Here is a 19924-nt window from a genome sequence, read left to right as displayed (position 1 = left end):
TCTGACCAGACCATCAATTTTAGGTAGGGTCTAAAAGAAATACAGTCGAATTAGGTTAATAATCTTATTTTGATATGTTAAATTGATGAGCTAAATAATGATGACTTATTTACAAACATTATGAATAAACAATAAATATCTCAACCGAATTAGCATTTCTCCCACTGATATAAAAAATTTGAGTAAGGTCTTTAACTACTCTCTCTTTCAAACGTAGAACATTAAAATGCAGACAGAATATCTATTATTTAAATGTATGAATAAAGGGTACCAACTTTATAGTTTTTGTGGAAATATCAAATGTTCCAAACAATTATTCTTTTTAAAAATTTTTTGTCATTACAAAGCTTATATCAACTCACTCTGTCTCTCTGTCTATCTGGTAAAAGTTTGTACACAATATTTCTCCCACATCCAATCTCAGATCAAGGTGAAATTTTGCACAATTATTTCTTGTACCTGACAAAACAAGACTCAATAAAAAAAAATTAACCAATTAGTTAATCAGCTATTGGTAATTAATTATATTCTTTGGTATCGAACAAGGGAAAAAACATATGTCACAGATATGGTGGCACATGTTGAATTAGTCCCCTTGAGTAGGCTTGATCCCTGAGTTCAAATTCAAGATGTAAAAATTTTTTTTAATGCATTTAAAAAAACAATCACGATAACATTGACACAGATAACCCATTCTTCCCCCAAGCCTCTTCACAACTGGTCCAGACAAGTGATAGGGTCACATCACATTGAGAAATCTAGAAGCACGAAATTGCACTAACCAAAAACTATTGGTAAAAATATTTCTAATTGCATAGATTTATTATTGTTAGTCTAGATCAATATTACAAATTTAATTACATGACTGATCCAAACTAAGTGTTACAAATAAACTTGATACAAGCTATGTTTTTTATTGATTTTTGTGTGTGTGTTTTTCTTTTTTTTACTGTTTATATTTCAATACATCATTTTTGTAAAACTGTTGATACTAAGACACTTAAACAGGAAGAAAAGAAGATACAAATGGAAAATTCCGCCAGAAAAGGAATATGTTCATTCCCTTTCTCCTCAAATAGCTTTGATAAAAATTGATTAGCCCAAAAATAATACAAATGATTGGTTAATGTGTGGCAACTGACCTGCGCACAACAGCCACTCTGATCTTCCAAGAGTGGAAGAAATGAATAAAGGAAACTGGCAATCAGAGGTGACTTCAGACTTGACAGGTGTAGATGAAAAACAAGAAGAACAAGAAGAGGTTCAAGTCTTAAGTTCAAGGAGATAACTTAACAATTACCCCCCCCCCCCCCCCAAACAACAAATGATTTTGGTTTTACAGTCAGATCAAAATCCTCTGCATTCAGTCAAACAATGTTTCAAACTTTCAACTATAGAAAACTGCCAGCTAGAACTAAAAAAAACAAAAAAAAAAGACACCAATGTCTGGCTGCAGAATTTGAACACAGCTTAAAGTAATCATGTTTCTCAAATTAAAAAAAAAAATTCAATATAAACGAAGGAAAGAGTTGGTCCCCTTATTTATTGTGTCTGCATTTTTTTGTCTTTTAAATAACCAAATCTTAATTTTTTTTTCTAAGAATAGAGAAAAATAAATAAAAAAACTGTTGAAAATCTGAAGACGTAAACAAAAAACAGTGTTTCTCAATCTACGATCACTAAAGTTTTGAAAACTAACAATTTTTTAAACACAGCATTAACACATTCAAGAGCCCAATTTTCAGTGGCTATTTTCTCAATCTACGATCACTAAAGTTTTAAAAACTAACAATTTTTTACACATAGCATTAACATCCAACAGCACAATTTTCAGTGGCTATCCAATAATCTGTAAAAGTTGAGAACCACTGTTTTAAATAGTTTCATACAACAAAAGTAAAGAACAAGGAACAAAAAAAAAACACGAATGCTTTTTTTTTTGTCTTCACCCCTTGTGAGTTTTGTCTAGAACTATTTGGTAGAGTATGTGACCAAGCGGTGTTGAACAGATGGCCTACTGCCTAGAGTATGTGACCAAGCGATGAGGAACAGATGGCCTACTGCCCTGTATAAGGGGAGCAAAATTAATCCTTTGAAATGGATGGAGGCTACAAACCTCTTCAGCTACAGTTTGAAACTTTTAAACAGATTAATATTAGCAATGCCCAAACTACTACCATGAAGTGGTGCTATCTCTGGCCCCTCCAAACTTTTGCGGACAGTGTATAGTAGAGAATCAGTTCCATTGGAGTCAACATTTTTTTTTACAATCTGTATAATACATGTTGGAAACTAATATGACCCCCCAGGACAACATTTTTTGGGCACTACTGATCTATATTGTGCTTCACCACTACACAATGCAGCTTTCGCTGCTTTGATATTTCAAAAATGTTCAGGGAAGTTAAATAGGAAGATAAATATTTTAGTACATTTTTACATGAAAAATCTCAAATTTGTATACAAAAATATAAAAATCTACTATTAATTCTAAGATGATACCCTATGCGCCGCCTCACAATTGTAAACAACGCATGAATGGTTGGTAGCTTGCATTTTATCCCAGCGCTTGATTGGCTTAGTACAGTGGCGTGTGCGCAAGAAAGAGATTTATTACTTAATTATTCTAGTTTTACTGCATTTTGTCTATCGTAGCATAAAAGCAAGGGGTGGGATTATATAAAGCCTGATTATAAAGTACAACTACTATTTAAAATATTCAGTTTCTACTAGACCAGATTTCGGTTATTGCGGGTGGTTCTGGAACGCATCTCTCACAATAAATAAAGGATCAACATAATTACTATTTGGCTAATTAAAATGTCCCAATGACTATCCAACACAGTGACTAAAAAATGAGACTGAAATTAAACTAGTCCTCTTTAAACAATTTCAATAACTTAGACATTATTTAAGACAATTAAGTTAACTAAGGTAAAATTTATAAGATGCAACCAGGCATGGTATGAAGCTAAAAAGAAAATTTTGGTCAGTCTGGTCTTTGTGCTGGCCATGCTATTCCTTTGTATGCTATTGAGTGTGAACTCTTCCTTGTGCTGCTTTGAATAGTTGAGTTGAGTTTAAAGTTGAGATAATTACAAAACTGAAAACAAATCAAATTCCCTCTCTACCCAGAAGAAATGATGAAAATAATAGAGTAATGAGAATTGAACCAGCACACACCCCAATTAAAAGAAAAAGGACGCCTATTATAAGCTATCTAGACATGACCAAAGCATAATTTTTCGACTCAGAACCGGACACAACAGAATGAGACAACATATGTTCCGGAAGCTTAAAATTGGGACGAGAGAATCCTGCCCTTGTGGAGCATCACCAGAGAATGCCGACCATGTCCTTCAAAGCTGGATACTATATAAAGAAGCCCAAACAAGACTCTGGCCCCAAAACCTTCCCATAGAACAAAAACTATAAGGAGAACTGCCTGATCTGGAAACCACTGCACGGTTTATCTCAGATATAGGATTACTGATCTGAACCCTCTGACATGTAAAATGAGAACGAAGAAGAACAAAACTGAAGTCACATCACTTACCAATTGTTTGTCTAGACCCTGGTGAGATTCATCATTCAATGATTGTGAAGAAGGTCTTGATCCTGAGCGATGGGCAGAAGATGGATTGAGATTGTGACTGTCTGAAAATGTAACAGATTCTGAATTTTTCTTTCGAGACCTTGGTTTTGAGTTCTGAAACAAAAGTATATAAAAACAGGTATTCCTACAAGGACAAATTTGTGATGTTTAGGTAAAATACTAAAGGGGAGATAACTTAAGATTTAAAAAAAGTGAGACTTGTATTTCTAATTGTGTGAAATTGAAATTTGTTGACCATTCATACGCAGAGTGCCTATGTGGTGGACTGATTTAAAACATTGGTGTAATTTAAGATCACTTGAGATATAGTCTGTTTAAGGCTCACTAAATTTTGTTTTGCTAGTCGGCAGCAATAGATGACTGCCTGGTCATGTGGTATGTGCTCTGGACTGTTGTCTTGATGGTCTCACCATCCTGCAGGAGGTTTGGGCTAGAAAGTAATAAATTTCAATTCTAAAGGAGCATCCAAAACATGTACAACAAAACTAAAAACAATGCTTTAAAACTCTTGCATTGTACAAAAAAGGTGTTTAATATCAACTATAAATAACACTTAAGATTTGTAGATCCACTATCACAAAAGTATCAAGTTAATCCTGGCTGCCATTGTGGTGAGATAATAAGGTACGTCCTGGTTAGCTTTTTTTTTTGTGTGTGTGTGGGGGGGGGGGGCATAGACAGTGAGGACATGTGACTTGTACATGTATTTGCAGTGTTTATGTGCTGACCAGTGCTGTCAACAATTTTTCTTTGTAAGAGTATCTACATCTAGTAGTAGATTTTTAGATGAGTGATGTGTTATGAGCATATATAATGACTTGTGCTTAAAAAAGTAAAAGCTGATCTGAGATGGGGTAAGTCATTAGATGATAAACGAAGAAATTTAAAAGTCTTCTTGCTGGTCTGAATTATTAAAGAAAAAAAAAAAACTTGTCACAATAAGCATCAACATTGATGAGACTACATCAATAAGATAAGTTAATTATTACATTAAACCCTGCTGTCATAACTCTTAGAATGAAATCTATATTTCTAAACAGCCAGCTCTTCAGGAGAAAAAGTTTGGTTTGGTAAGGTAAGATTGAAAACCAGTTTCAAACTAAACAAAAAAAATAATGCATTCTATGTGTGCCAGAGCAAGGAAAAAAAAAAACATGATTTTTTGGGGGGGGAGGGGTAAAAAATGGTCCATTTTTGTTGAATTCTACTCATTAGTTACTGCACCATCATTAGGTCACAGCTTTTAAAAGCACCATCATTAGGTCACAGCTGTTATGAAACAGTCATGAGTTTCTTAAAGGAGGAATTGTATTTTTTTTTAATATTTTACGTACTGTGATTAGGATTTGTGAAGTTTTCTTATTGGATCTATGGATTTAAACTTTTCTGAATTTTTATTCCAGGGTTTGTTTTGAAGTCAATTTATAAGAGAACACAGAACCAACGGAATTTTTAAAATTACAAATGAATACACTCAAAGTATATATACAACGACATCTATTTTTAACTTGACTCGATGTATATCTCACGATTACTGCTTTTAGATTAAATAATCAGGGACAACCTCAAAGCTTCTCTGAAAACCTTCAGAACCAAACCTGCCACCTGAGAGACAGAAGCACATGATAGAGCATCATGGCGTCATGCTGTGAAAACTGGCGCACTAATTGCAGAGGACAAGAGTAACGCTGGCAGAAGAAAAGCGTTAGAGAAAAAAAAAACAAGGCCAGTGACACTAGTTCCAGCTGGAACAACATGCCCAGTTTGCACCCTATCATTCCGGGCTCACATAGGTCTCACCAGCCACATAAGGAACCACAAAACCCCGATGAAGAACTATATATATTATGGAAAACAGCTCACCCTAAAAACAATTAAACAATGATGATGGTAAGGTACATTTAAGCTTGTCAGAATGGTTTGGACAACACAAACTATGCTAACAGTAGATCATCTTTCAAAAAGTTTACAACAAAACAGCAACTAAATATACACAGTAAATGCAATGTTCGATTTTGACAAAGCAATGAGACTTGAGATTTGAGTAAAAATAAAGTCTTTCATGCTGACGCTTGGTTTTAAAGAGAAAATAAAGAAATGAGGCATTACTGTTACTCTATTACTATCAATGTTTTACTTAGAGATGACTTGTTAACTGAAGGAAGCTGTCCCTTAAAATCCTTTTTTAAGTTTCAAACCAATAAACAATAATTTCAATTAACACAAGCATACAGGTTTGTTTCATTTATGTGAAAAAATCTCAGCAGCCAGCACATTTTTGTGTAAATAATGCTAACAACTATACCAATGTACATTATGTGTATGCAGACACAAAGCATAGACAATAAAACAAACACAAAAACACAACTTCAAATTTAAACATTTTGCTTTTGAAAATGCACTGCAGTTTTAATTGAATTGTTAACATAAAGTCATTCACATGAAATTAAAACTTACATTTTTTTTAATTTTTTAAAAATTTAGCTATAAAATCATTGTTTTCAAAAACAGAAACCATGTTTTCAAAAATTATTTTTAAAAGTAACAGAAAAATTACAATAAAAAAATTGTTTAAAAGTCAAATAAATATAAACAAACAATGAACATAATTATTGTAATAACATACTTTTAAAACTAACCATCGGAGAGCTGAAAATATTTAGTGGCTTTAACTGACAAAATTAGTTCGTTATGATCTACTATAACTTAAGCTACTTTTATTAAGCCCATCATATTTAAGACTAAAAAAAATATTAACTGTTGCTAATTTATCCTCTGGAAAAAAAAAAAGATTCAAAAACTCTAATAGAAAAAGGAAATGTACAATCCAGATTTCAAGCAGCAGAAATATTAAACACAGTGAGATAATGAGCAACATATGGAGAGGTGACAACACTGTCTACCCTTCAGACCCAATACAACAGGTTTATTTCAATTTAAACCGCACAATTTTAATTTTTAAATCCTTACACTAATTCTTTGTGCTTTTGTGTGGAATTTAAATGTTAGAAACATAGGATCAACTTTTAAGACATATTAAAATATAATAATAAAACTGTACTTGAGTTATCCTTTATATTCATTTTATAACGAACCATTATGTGCTTATGAAATATAATATAGCAAAATAATGTAAAAAAATAAATATTTTAAAGTTTTAACATAGAGTAACTTTACTTATTTATCCATTTTAATTTTTAAACGTACTGAAAATTAAATTTAATACTGTTTTTTGTCTAAATTTCTTTAGTCAAGGTGTACTTCCAAAATCAAATTTGCACATAAGTAGAAATGATGGCTAGTCTTGATTTCTTTTCATCCATTTTCAGTTAAATAAATTAGCTTGGTGTAAAACAAAAATTATGATCTGTCTTGATTACTTACATTTTCTAAAGTATGTATTATTCCCCCCCCCCCTCCCCTTTGTTTTTCTTTAAAAAAAAAGAAAATCTATAAAGCAAGGGAAGCTAAGTTTAGTAGTTTAAAAATCTAGTAACCAAGAACTTTACCCTTACTGGCATATCCAAAATAACATCTTTAAACAAAAATCTGCATTACAAGGTTTCAAAACAACATTACAAGTTGATCCGAGAGGTCAAGAAAAGTAGACACTATTCAACTGAACAGCAATACAATTAGAACAATTCTTTTCTTCTGCAAATCTTACCTCAGTTTTGGACGGACCATCCTTTTTCACTAATGTATCATTGCTGGTGACAGCTTGCTCACTTTCAAAACTTTGATGCCTGGATGGTTTCTTCTTGAGTCCAGCTGAAGCTGTTTCTTGACTAGGTTCATAAGATGTTTGTGTAACAGATCCTTTCCTAGAGCCATCATTGGACAATGTTTCTATGAGGCCTTCTGGTTTGTGAGCAAGAGAAGATCTCTGAGATTCCAATTCTTGCTTGGAATCTTTCCTAGACTGACTGGTACCAGTTCCAGATACTTTCATAGATAAGGAAGCTGTTGTAGTTTGTGAATTGATACTTGATAATTCTTTTGGTTCAGATTCAAGACTTGGTTCAATTTCCTTTGTAATTTCAGTTTTGTTACTAGCTTCGGATTCTTTTCTAGATTTGACATCTTGATTGGGTTCAGATTTCTTTCTAGATTCATCCTCATGACTAGGTTCCGATTCTTTTCTAGATTCATCCTCATGACTGGGTTCAGATTCCTTTCTAGATTTCTCTTCATGACTAGGTTCAGATTCCTTTCTAGATTTCTCTTCATGACTACGTTCAGATTCCTCTCTAGATTTCTCTTCAGGACTAGGTTCAGATTCCTTTCTAAATTCATCCCCATGAATAGGTTCAGATTCATTTCTAAATTCAGCCTCATGACTAGGTTCAGATTCCTTTCTAGATTTAGCCTCATGACTAGGTTCAGATTCATTTCTAAATTCAGCCTCATGACTAGGTTCAGATTCCTTTCTAGATTCAGCCTCATGACTAGGTTCAGATTCCTTTCTAGATTCAGCCTCATGACTAGGTTCAGATTCCTTTCTAGATTCAGCCTCATGACTAGGTTCAGATTCATTTCTAAATTCAGCCTCATGACTAGGTTCAGATTCCTTTCTAGATTTAGCCTCATGACTAGGTTCAGATTCATTTCTAAATTCAGCCTCATGACTAGGTTCAGATTCCTTTCTAGATTTCTCTTCATGACTAGGTTCAGATTCCTTTCTAAATTCATCCTCATGACTAGGTTCAGATTCATTTCTAAATTCAGCCTCATGACTAGGTTCAGATTCATTTCTAAATTCAGCCTCATGACTAGGTTCAGATTCCTTTCTTGATTCACCTTCTTGACTAGGTTCAGATTCCCTTCTAAATTCAGCCTCATGACTAGGTTCAGATTCCTTTTTAGCATCAACTTCTTGAATAGGTTCAGATTCTTTAATAGATTCACCTTCTTGACTAGGTTCAGATTCCTTTCTAAATTCAGCCTCATGACTAGGTTCAGATTCCTTTTTAGAATCACCTTCTTGAATAGGTTCAGATTCTTTAATAGATTCACCTTCTTGACTAGGCTCAGATTCCTTTCTAGATTCAGCCTCATGACTAGGTTTAGATTCCTTTCTGGATTCAAGTTTTTGTTTGATTTCAGAATTTTTTCTTGAATCAACTTTATCCTTCAACTCAGATTCTTTTTTTGATAGGGCTCCTAGATCTTGTGAAGTTACTTTAACAGAGTCAGAAGATACATCTTTGGATAAAAAATCATTTTTAGGTTCAGAAGTTATCAATGATTGAGATCTTTTCTGAAATTCAGATAGTTTGTGGGAATTAGATCCTTGTTTTATTTCAGATTCTTTTATAGATTCCAGCCCTTGTTTTAATTCTGTTTGCTTTGTCGATTCCAGTCCTTGTGTTGATGACTTTCTAGAATCTAGTCCTTCTTTTGGTTCTGATTCTTTTATAGATTCCAGCCCTTGTTTTGATTCTGATAGCTTTCTAGATTCCAGTCCTTGTTTTGAATCAGATGGCTTTCTAGATTCCAGCCCTTGTTTTGATTCTGATAGCTTTCTAGATTCCAGTCCTTGTTTTGATACTGATAGCTTTCTAGATTCCAGCCCTTGTTTTAATTCTGTTTGCTTTGTCGATTCCAGTCCTTGTTGTGTTGATGACTTTCTAGAATCTAGTCCTTCTTTTGGTTCTGATTCTTTTATAGATTCCAGCCCTTGTTTTGATTCTGATAGCTTTCTAGATTCCAGTCCTTGTTTTGATTCTAATAGCTTTCTAGATTCCAGCCCTTGTTTTGAATCAGATGGCTTTCTAGATTCCAGCCCTTGTTTTGAATCAGATAGCTTTCTAGATTCCAGTCCTTGTTTTGATACTGATAGCTTTCTAGATTCCAGTCCTTGTTTCGATTCAGATTCTTGTCTAGACTTAAGTCCTTGTTGTGGTTCTGATTCCTTTTTAAATTCCAGTCCTTGTTTTGATTCTGATAGCTTTCTAGATTCCAGTCCTTGTTTTGATTCTGATAGCTTTCTAGATTCCAGTCCTTGTTTCAATTCTGATAGACCTTGTTTTGGTTCTGATAAATTTCTAGACTCTAGTCCATGTTTTGATTCTGATTCTTTTCTAGATTCCAGCCCTTGTTTTGGCTCTGATTTTTTTCTAGATTCCAATCCTTGTTTGGAGTAGGATTCTTTTCTAGACTCAAGTTCTTGTTTTGATTCTGATAACTTTCTAGATTCCAATCCTTGTTTTGAATCTGATGGCTTTCTGGGATTTAGTCCTTGTTTTGGTTCTGATTCTTTTATAGATTCCAGTCCATGTTTCAATTCTGATAGCTTTCTAGATTCCAGCGCTTGTTTTGAATCAGATGGCTTTCTATTTTCCAGCCCTTGTTTTGGTTCTAATTCATTTCTAGATTCCAGTCCTTGTTTAGATTCTGATAACTTTCTAGATTCCAGCCCTTGTTTTAAATCAGATGGCTTTCTAGATTCTAGTCCTTGTTTTAAATCTGATAACTTTCTAGATTCCAACTCTTGTTTTGGTTTTAATTCATTTCTAGATTCCAGTCCTTGTTTTGATTCTGATAGCTTTTTAGAATCCAGTTCTTCTTTTGGTTCTGATTCTTTTATATATGATTGTTCTTGTTTTGATTCTGATAGCTTTCTAGATTCCAGCCCTTGTTTAAAATCAGATGGCTTTCTAGATTCCAGCCCTTGTTTAAAATCAGATAGCTTTCGAGATTCCAGCCCTTGTTTAAAATCAGATGGCTTTCTAGATTCCAGTCCTTGTTTTGATTCTGATAACTTTCTAGATTCCAGACCTTGTTTTGGTTCTAATTCATTTCTAGATTCCAGTCCTTGTTTCGATTCTGATACCTTTCTATAGTCCAGTACTTGTTTTGAATCAGATGGCTTTCTAGATTCCAGTCCTTGTTTTAAATCAGATGGCTTTCTAGATTGCAACCCTTGTTTTGGTTCTAATTTATTTTTAGATTCCAGTCCTTGTTTTAAATCTGATAACTTTCTAGATTCCAGCCCTTGTGTTGATTCTGCATTTTTACTATATTCCAGCCCTTGTTTTGGCTCTGATTCTTTTCTAGATTCCAGTCCATGTTTTGGCTCTGATTCTTTTCTAGATTCCAGCCCTTGTTTTGGCTCTGATTCTTTTCTAGATTCCAGTCCTTGCTTTGGCTGAGATTCATTTCTAGATTCCAGTCCTTGTTTTGGCTCTGATTCTTTTCTAGATTCCAGCCCTTGTTTTGGCTCTGATTCTTTTCTAGATTCCAGCCCTTGTTTTGGCTCTGATTCTTTTCTAGATTCCAACCCTTGTTTTGGCTCTGATTCTTTTCTAGATTTCAGTCCTTGTTTTGGCTGAGATTCATTTCTAGATTCCAGTCCTTGTTTTGGCTCTGATTCTTTTCTAGATTCCAGTCCTTGTTTTGGCTCTGATTCTTTTCTAGATTCCAGTCCTTGTTTTGACTGAGATTCATTTCTAGATTCCAGTCCATGTTTTGGCTCTGATTCTTTTCTAGATTCCAGCCCTTGTTTTGGCTCTGATTCTTTTCTAGATTCCAGCTCTTGTTTTGGGTCTGATTCTTTTCTAGATTGCAACCCTTGTTTTGGTTCTAATTTATTTTTAGATTCCAGTTCTTGTGTTAATTCTGCATTTTTACTATATTCCAGCCCTTGTTTTGGCTCTGATTCTTTTCTAGATTCCAGTCCATGTTTTGGTTCTGATTCTTTTCTAGATTCCAGTCCTTGTTTTGGCTCTGATTCTTTTCTAGATTCCAGTCCTTGTTTTGGCTCTGATTCTTTTCTAGATTCCAGTCCTTGTTTTGGCTCTGATTCTTTTCTAGATTCCAATCCTTGTATTGGCTCTGATTCTTTTCTAGATTCATGTCCTTGTTTTGGCTCTGATTCTTTTCTAGATTCTAGCCCTTGTTTTGGCTCTGATTCTTTTCTAGATTCCAGTCCTTGTTTTGGCTCTGATTCTTTTCTAGATTCCAGTCCTTGTTTTGGCTCTGATTCTTTTCTAGATTCATGTCCTTGTTTTGGCTCAGATTCTTTTCTAGATTCCAGTCCCTGTTTTGGCTCTGATTCTTTTCTAGATTCCAGCCCTTGTTTTGAGTCAGATTGTTTTCTAGATTCAAGTCCCTGTTTTGGCTCTGATTCTTTTCTAGATTCCAGTCCTTGTTTTGAGTCAGATTCTTTTCTAGATTCCAGCCCTTGTTTTGGCTCTGATTCTTTTCTAGATTCTAGCACTTGTTTTGGCTCTGATTCTTTTCTAGATTCCAGCCCTTGTTTTGGCTCTGATTCTTTTCTAGATTCCAGTCCTTGTTTTGAGTCAGATTGTTTTCTAGATTCCAGTCCTTGTTTTGGCTCTGATTCTTTTCTAGATTTCAGTCCTTGTTTTGGCTCTGATTCTTTTCTAGATTCCAGTCCTTGTTTTGAGTCAGATTGTTTTCTAGATTCCAGCCCTTGTTTTGGCTCTGATTCTTTTCTAGATTCCAGTCCTTGTTTTGGCTCTGATTCTTTTCTAGATTCCAGTCCTTGTTTTGGCTCTGATTCTTTTCTAGATTCCAATCCTTGTATTGGCTCTGATTCTTTTCTAGATTCATGTCCTTGTTTTGGCTCTGATTCTTTTCTAGATTCTAGCCCTTGTTTTGGCTCTGAATCTTTTCTAGATTCCAGTCCTTGTTTTGGCTCTGATTCTTTTCTAGATTCCAGTCCTTGTTTTGGCTCTGTTTCTTTTCTAGATTCCAGTCCTTGTTTTGAGTCAGATTGTTTTCTAGATTCCAGCCCTTGTTTTGGCCCTGATTCTTTTCTAGATTCATGTCCTTGTTTTGGCTCTAATTCTATTCTAGATTCCAGTCCTTGTTTTGAGTCAGATTGTTTTCTAGATTCCAGCCCTTGTTTTGGCTCTGATTCTTTTCTAGATTCCAGTCCTTGTTTTGAGTCAGAGTGTTTTCTAGATTCCAGTCCTTGTTTCGATTCTTCAGATTGCTTTCTAGATTCCAGTACTTTGTTTGGTTTCGATTCTTCTCTAGATTCCAGCTCTTGTTTTGGTTCTGATTGCTTGCTAGATTCCAGCTCTTGTTTCGATTTTGATTGCTTTCTAGATTCCAGTACTTCGTTTGGTTCCGATTCTTCTCTAGAATCCAGTCCTTGTTTTGGCTCTGATTCTTTTCTAGATTTCTGTCCTTGTTTTGGCTCTGATTCTTTTCTAGATTCCAGCCCTTGTTTTGAGTCAGATTGTTTTCTAGATTCCAGCCCTTGTTTTGGCTCTGATTCTTTTCTAGATTCCAACCCTTGTTTTGGCTCTGATTCTTTTCTAGATTCCAGCCCTTGTTTTGGCTGAGATTCATTTCTAGATTCCAGTCCTTGTTTTGGCTCTGATTCTTTTGTAGATTCCAGCCCTAGTTTTGGCTCTGACTCTTTTCTAGATTCCAGTCCTTGTTTTGGCTGAGATTCATTTCTAGATTCCTGTCCTTGTTTTGGCTCTGATTCTTTTGTAGATTCCAGTCCTTGTTTTGGCTCTGATTCTTTTCTAGATTCCAGCCCTTGTTTTGGCTCTGATTCTTTTGTAGATTCCAGTCCTTGTTTTGAGTCAGATTGTTTTCTAGATTCCAGCCCTTGTTTTGGCTCTGTTTCTTTTCTAGATTCCAGCCCTTGTTTTGGCCCTGATTCTTTTCTAGATTCATGTCCTTGTATTGGCTCTAATTCTATTCTAGATTCCAGTCCTTGTTTTGAGTCAGATTGTTTACTAGATTCCAGCCCTTGTTTTGGCTCTGATTCTTTTCTAGATTCCAATCCTTGTATTGGCTCTGATTCTTTTCTAGATTCATGTCCTTGTTTTGGCTCTGATTCTTTTCTAGATTCTAGCCCTTGTTTTGGCTCTGAATCTTTTCTAGATTCCAGTCCTTGTTTTGGCTCTGATTCTTTTCTAGATTCCAGTCCTTGTTTTGGCTCTGTTTCTTTTCTAGATTCCAGTCCTTGTTTTGAGTCAGATTGTTTTCTAGATTCCAGCCCTTGTTTTGGCCCTGATTCTTTTCTAGATTCATGTCCTTGTTTTGGCTCTAATTCTATTCTAGATTCCAGTCCTTGTTTTGAGTCAGATTGTTTTCTAGATTCCAGCCCTTGTTTTGGCTCTGATTCTTTTCTAGATTCCAGTCCTTGTTTTGAGTCAGAGTGTTTTCTAGATTCCAGTCCTTGTTTCGATTCTTCAGATTGCTTTCTAGATTCCAGTACTTTGTTTGGTTTCGATTCTTCTCTAGATTCCAGCTCTTGTTTTGGTTCTGATTGCTTGCTAGATTCCAGCTCTTGTTTCGATTCTGATTGCTTTCTAGATTCCAGTACTTCGTTTGGTTCCGATTCTTCTCTAGAATCCAGTCCTTGTTTTGGCTCTGTTTCTTTTCTAGATTTCTGTCCTTGTTTTGGCTCTGATTCTTTTCTAGATTCCAGCCCTTGTTTTGAGTCAGATTGTTTTCTAGATTCCAGCCCTTGTTTTGGCTCTGATTCTTTTCTAGATTCCAACCCTTGTTTTGGCTCTGATTCTTTTCTAGATTCCAGCCCTTGTTTTGGCTGAGATTCATTTCTAGATTCCAGTCCTTGTTTTGGCTCTGATTCTTTTGTAGATTCCAGCCCTAGTTTTGGCTCTGACTCTTTTCTAGATTCCAGTCCTTGTTTTGGCTGAGATTCATTTCTAGATTCCTGTCCTTGTTTTGGCTCTGATTCTTTTGTAGATTCCAGTCCTTGTTTTGGCTCTGATTCTTTTCTAGATTCCAGCCCTTGTTTTGGCTCTGATTCTTTTGTAGATTCCAGTCCTTGTTTTGAGTCAGATTGTTTTCTAGATTCCAGCCCTTGTTTTGGCTCTGTTTCTTTTCTAGATTCCAGCCCTTGTTTTGGCCCTGATTCTTTTCTAGATTCATGTCCTTGTATTGGCTCTAATTCTATTCTAGATTCCAGTCCTTGTTTTGAGTCAGATTGTTTACTAGATTCCAGCCCTTGTTTTGGCTCTGATTCTTTTCTAGATTCCAGTCCTTGTTTTGAGTCAGAGTGTTTTTTAGATTCCAGTCCTTGTTTCGATTCTTCAGATTGCTTTCTAGATTCCAGTACTTTGTTTGGTTTCGATTCTTCTCTAGATTCCAGCTCTTGTTTCGGTTCTGATTGCTTTCTAGATTCCAGCTCTTGTTTCGATTCTGATTGCTTTCTAGATTCCAGCTCTTGTTTCGATTCTGATTGCTTTCTAGATTCCAGTACTTCGTTTGGTTCCGATTCTTCTCTAGAATCCAGTCCTTGTTTTAATTCTGATTGCTTTCTAGATTCCCGTACTTCGTTTGGTTCTGAGTATTTTCTAGAATCCAGTTCTTGTTTCGATACTGATTGCTTTCTAGATTCCAGCTGTTGTTTCGATTCAGATTGCTTTCTAGATTCCAGTCCTTGGTTTGATTCTGATAGCTTTCTAGATTCCAGTCCTTCATTTGGTTCTGATTTCTTTCTAGATTCAGGTGCCTTTGTTGCCTCAGATTCTTGACTAAATTCTGGACCTTCAAAAGATTCAGATTCCATTCTAGAATCACTCTTTGTTTTTTGTTTTTTTTTTGTTGTTTTTTTTTTGTTGTTGTTGTTTTTTTTTTATTTTTCTTTTTTAGATTTGGATTTTTTTTTTTTTTAGAATTTGGATTCTTTTTTTTTTTTTAATTCTGTACCCTTGCTCAGGATGGATTGCTTTCTTTGTTCAGGTATTTCTTTAGCTTCAGTTTTTGTTTTTTTCTGGATCCCTGACACAGGTTCACTGGTCTGATTCACATTCATCACTAGATTCACATGCTTTTGTGTGTTGCTTTCTACTTTAAAAAAAAAAATCAGATTCCTTTCTAGATTCAGGTTGTTAAATTCCTTCAGATTCTTTTCCAGATTCCAGCTATTTGGGGTTCAGACTGCTTTCTAGATTCATGTCTCTTTATGCTAAAGGATTAGCTTGCTTGATTCTTGTCCTTTTTTTAATCAAACTGTTTTCTAGTTTCAAATATTTCTACTTGTACTGATTGCTTTCTGGCTTCAGATTGCTTTCAAGTTTCAATACTTGATTTGCCAGAGATACCTTTCTAGAAAGAGGATCTTTCAACAGTTCTGATGCTTCTATGGATTCAGATTCCTTTCTTTCAGTTTTAAACTATTTTCTTGATTCAAAATCTTCTTCAAATCCAAATACCTTTCTAAATCCTATTGGCAAGTATTATATTTGAGAGCATATAGGATTCTGTAGGCATTCTTTCCTTGAATCTGATCTTTATTTAGGTTAAGATTCATTTATAGATTCAGATTCCTGTTTGGATTCAGATTGCTTTCATGATGGGAAAGGAAATTTTATATAATTTTAACTCAGAATGAAAGACAAAAAATAAAATATGCCATTGTCACATTCACAGGGGCCAAATCTAATCTTGAAATTGTTATTTAATGAGGAAAAAAATGAGAGTTTTAACATCCAACATTCATGAGGTCTAACTGGTGTGATTAGAAAATGACCTGAAATTTCTATTCTAGATTAACACTATAAAAGTAAATGATATACAAAAGCATAATACAACTAGTAGCCATGTATGCAAGTGAGACATGGAAACTGACAACTCAAAATCTACTAACTACTTAGGAACAGAAAATATTTAGGAAAACCTATGGTGGTGTACTATAGGAAACTGGGTGGAGGACTAACAAGGAGAGATACCAATTGTATGAAGACAAACCTATAGTGCTGAAAATAAAAAAGAACAGACAACATTGGGTAGGTCACCTTGAAAGAATGTCAGACAACAGAGGAGAACAATTGTAAATAGGCAAAAACCAAAAGGGAAGTCACCCTAAGGCAGACCAAGAATAAGATGGTTTGACAATGAGGAGGCAAATCTACAACAGCTTGGGCTTCAGGCAAAGATGAAAGGCTCAGTAGAAAGGATGTGCTAAAGTAGTGCCACTGGGATGGATGGATCGTTATGCAAGCTAGAAGGCAGGAGTGGAGTAGTGTCTATTAGTTTGATTAATATAATTAGTTTGGATTAAAAAATCTATTTTTTTAAGTTAGCATTCTAACTGAACCTTTTATTAATATTGGATTTAATTAGTTTAATTATTTCAAATTTCTATTCTTGAATTTCTTCTGTGCTTTATTCATTTCTGAGTTTTGTTGTGCATATGGAAGAAAAGCAAACTATGGTGGTGAACTTTGTCTTTGAGTAATCTAGCTGGAATACCATCAGGTCCAGATGCTTTATTCGGTTTGATGTTGGCTAATAGTTTTTGGATTCCCTTTTCTTGTACTTCTATATCTCCTATGTTATTTTCTTGGTTCAAATTAAGTAATATATGTCTTTGTCTCCTGGGGCTAAGAATGCTGATGCAAAGTATGTCTTCTCCTTTTAATGGCGCTATACCTGTTGTTTACATTTTCTTAGTCTTAATGTATGACCATAGGTTTTTGTTGTAATCCTTAGATATTACATTGTTTATGTATTCACTTTGCAGCTGTCTGCTTACTTTTTGGGTTAGATGTTTAATTTTAATATACTTTTTATAAACTCTTTCTGCCTTAGTTTCTTTAAATTTTCTATATAGGTTTTCCTTCTGTTTACAAAGCTTCTTTAATCTATTATTAAACCAGCATTTATTTATTTTGTTTGATGTGTATTTAGTTGGTATTTGATTTTCTGTACTGTTTTTAATGAAATTCCATAGGTCATCGACTGGTTGGTTAATGTCTTTTTCTGATAAGAATGTTTGTTGAAAGTTTAATGCAGCTTGGTGTAGTTGTGTTAGGTTGCTTTTGTTCCAGAGTAAGATTTTTCTTTTAAGTTTTATATTGGCTACTTTTTATCTGTGTATTTTAATGATATCATGGTCTGATAGACCAGGGATAATTTCATAATCTACTACTAATCCTGGTCTGTCGGTGAAGAAGAGATCTAATGTGTTGTTTAATCTAGTTGGTTTTTTAATGATTTGATATAAACTTAGGTTGTCTAAAGTTTCTATGAAAAGCTCATTTATGTCCTTAAGGTTTTGGTGTTTTCTCTACAAAATCACATAAAATTAGTGTTAAAGATTTTACTAATTACTTAATGCTCTAAATGTTCATGCTATATAGAGATAAAAAAAAGAAAGTTCCCCTTTCAGACCTTGAAATCTATATAGCTGATGATGTTAAGGTCATCTGTTTCTTTGGCTAACGTCTAACAAGCAGAGTGTCATGTGGCTAGCACAACGCCCAATATCCTTTACTTTCCCCAAAAAAGGTCAGGTGCCCATTAGAGTTGGGTGGACTCAGGGGCGCCCTAAAAATTCCAAAACTTAAAATCCCAGTATTCACAGAGATTTGAACCTAGGACCCCAATTATAAAGCCAAGCACTTAACCACTCAGCCACCGCGCCCCCTCATGCTACATACCTGCAGTTAAATATCTAAATTCATAAAGTGTCACTTACCTTTAATATCTAGGTAAAAGAGGTTTAATAAAGCTTTCCCTCTGTCCTTATCACTACCTTTTGAGAAATTTCCACTTAAGCCTTGTGTAAAATATTTTCAAACTTGGTAAGATAAGCTTGAAAATGTCTAGTCGCTTTAGTATCATCAAAGTCACTGTCTCTATAGTCTTAAATCTGAAACATAAAATTATAATTATTTTACATGCTTTGGAGGTTCCTTCATAGTTGAAACTATTATTACAACCAACCCAAAACCTTTCACAGAACAGAGGGGGATTTCGGTGAGTCCAGAGTACATACCACATGACCAACTAATGAAAAGACTTGGATTTTAAAAAAAAACTTTATTTATATAGCACTTTGAAGGCCAATTTTAAAACAATGAAGCTATTAGCATTTTATTTATATTTTGGTGATAAAATAAAAATACATCATTACAAAAAAAAAATTTTCACAGACAAGTAAAAACTGAAAATGCAAGTGTTAACATTTTTAAAATAACAACACAAGTAGTTTGTCTGTACGCACAGGAGAATGATATCTAGGGTGTATAATAAAGCATAATGACTTTTTTTTTTACAAAGCTGACATCAACTCACTCTGTCTGCTAAAATGTTTGTACACATGTTATTTCTCCCACACCCAATCTCAGATCAAGCTGAAATTTTGCACGATTATTACCTGATGAATCCATTTTTTTAAATTTACCAATTAGTTCATTAACAATTATAATTAATTATTTTGTTTGGTCTCTTGAACAAGGGAAAGAAATAGTACTTGACTAAAGTGGTGGTATAAGCTGGATTAGTCCCCTTTATAAGTCATCGCCGTCTAAGTCTTAGTGAACACAACATGAAAAATAGGACGAGACTATAGAAACAATAGATGACTATACAATCTTTCATAGGCTCTACATTAGCAGGGGTTACCAATTTGGTTTAAGAAACCTGAGAAGACTTGAGACATGAGTTCGAATTCAGGTCGCTCCCCTCATTTTTTTAATTTTTAAAATTATAATCCCTGCTATAGAATAATATTTAAGAGGGGAGATTTTATGGCAAAAAACTCTCGGGGGGGGGGGGTAAAATAAAACCCTCTCTATATGGGGGTAGGGAGGGTTAACTCAAAACCTCCCTTGGTTACGCTCATAGAATTTTGTGACTGTAGTTTTCTTTAATTTTATATTGAAGACCCCGCTGGTCTAGTCTATGTCTCTAGTCTTAGTCTATCATCTAAATCATTAGTAGTCTAAATCCATCATATGATCATGATGAGTCTATAACTATAGAGTCTATTTTGTCTGTTTGTTCCAGTTAACTGAGTTATTCCAGGCGCAGATGGAGCTAGTGTCGTGAGACTACTAACCTAAAGCCTATTAGTAAGTACAAAGAAAGTAGTACTAAGTCTAAGACTTAGTGTCACTTAGTCATAGACTATGATAATGATAGACATAGTAACATAGTTGACATAGACTGACATAGTGACAGTGTCCTTCGATGTAAAGTTTTACCCTTAGATTAGATCTATTATTCTATATATTTATTATTTTTTATATATACTAATATACTAGAGATCTAGATTCTAGTATATGATTAGAGCTGACTGGATTTAGAAATCTAGATTAAATTACCTAAACGAATGTCATGATACAAGTCTAGATCTAGAAATTCTAGATATAATAATTATTTTCTCTTGTACTAAAACTAAGTTATAATGATTGTAATGATGAGAGTTACTGAGAGTGTAACTGAAAAAGAAGTTTTGAAAAGTCTATGTCACTGATCTATGTAATAGAACTAGACTCTATAGATGTAGGGATTCTATATATAGATCTATAATTCCATGATAGATCTAAAAGTCTAGATCTA

At 34.4% G+C, this 19924-nt stretch overlaps 1 protein-coding gene and 1 long non-coding RNA gene across 2 annotated transcripts; both read right to left on the bottom strand.

The window, feature by feature from the left end:
• Positions 1-586: 586 nt before the first annotated feature.
• LOC106051341 (microtubule-associated protein futsch-like) lies at positions 587-15143 on the bottom strand. Its single transcript, XM_056012019.1, has 4 exons — positions 7284-15143; positions 3557-3709; positions 1143-1221; positions 587-612 (listed from the first exon to the last, which is right to left on the bottom strand). The coding sequence occupies exons 1-4, from the start codon at positions 15141-15143 to the stop codon at positions 587-589; spliced, it is 8118 nt and encodes a 2705-aa protein (XP_055867994.1).
• Positions 15144-15202: 59 nt separating this feature from the next.
• On the bottom strand, positions 15203-19883 carry LOC129923061 (uncharacterized). Its single transcript, XR_008774981.1, has 3 exons — positions 19687-19883; positions 18057-18230; positions 15203-15921 (listed from the first exon to the last, which is right to left on the bottom strand). It is a non-coding gene; the product is annotated as an uncharacterized LOC129923061 (long non-coding RNA).
• Between the last annotated feature and the right edge of the window lie 41 nt (positions 19884-19924).

Source organism: Biomphalaria glabrata, chromosome 15 (genome assembly GCF_947242115.1).
Source record: "Biomphalaria glabrata chromosome 15, xgBioGlab47.1, whole genome shotgun sequence".
Lineage (NCBI taxonomy): Eukaryota > Metazoa > Mollusca > Gastropoda > Planorbidae > Biomphalaria > Biomphalaria glabrata.
This window is presented reverse-complemented; position numbering and strand designations above follow the sequence as displayed.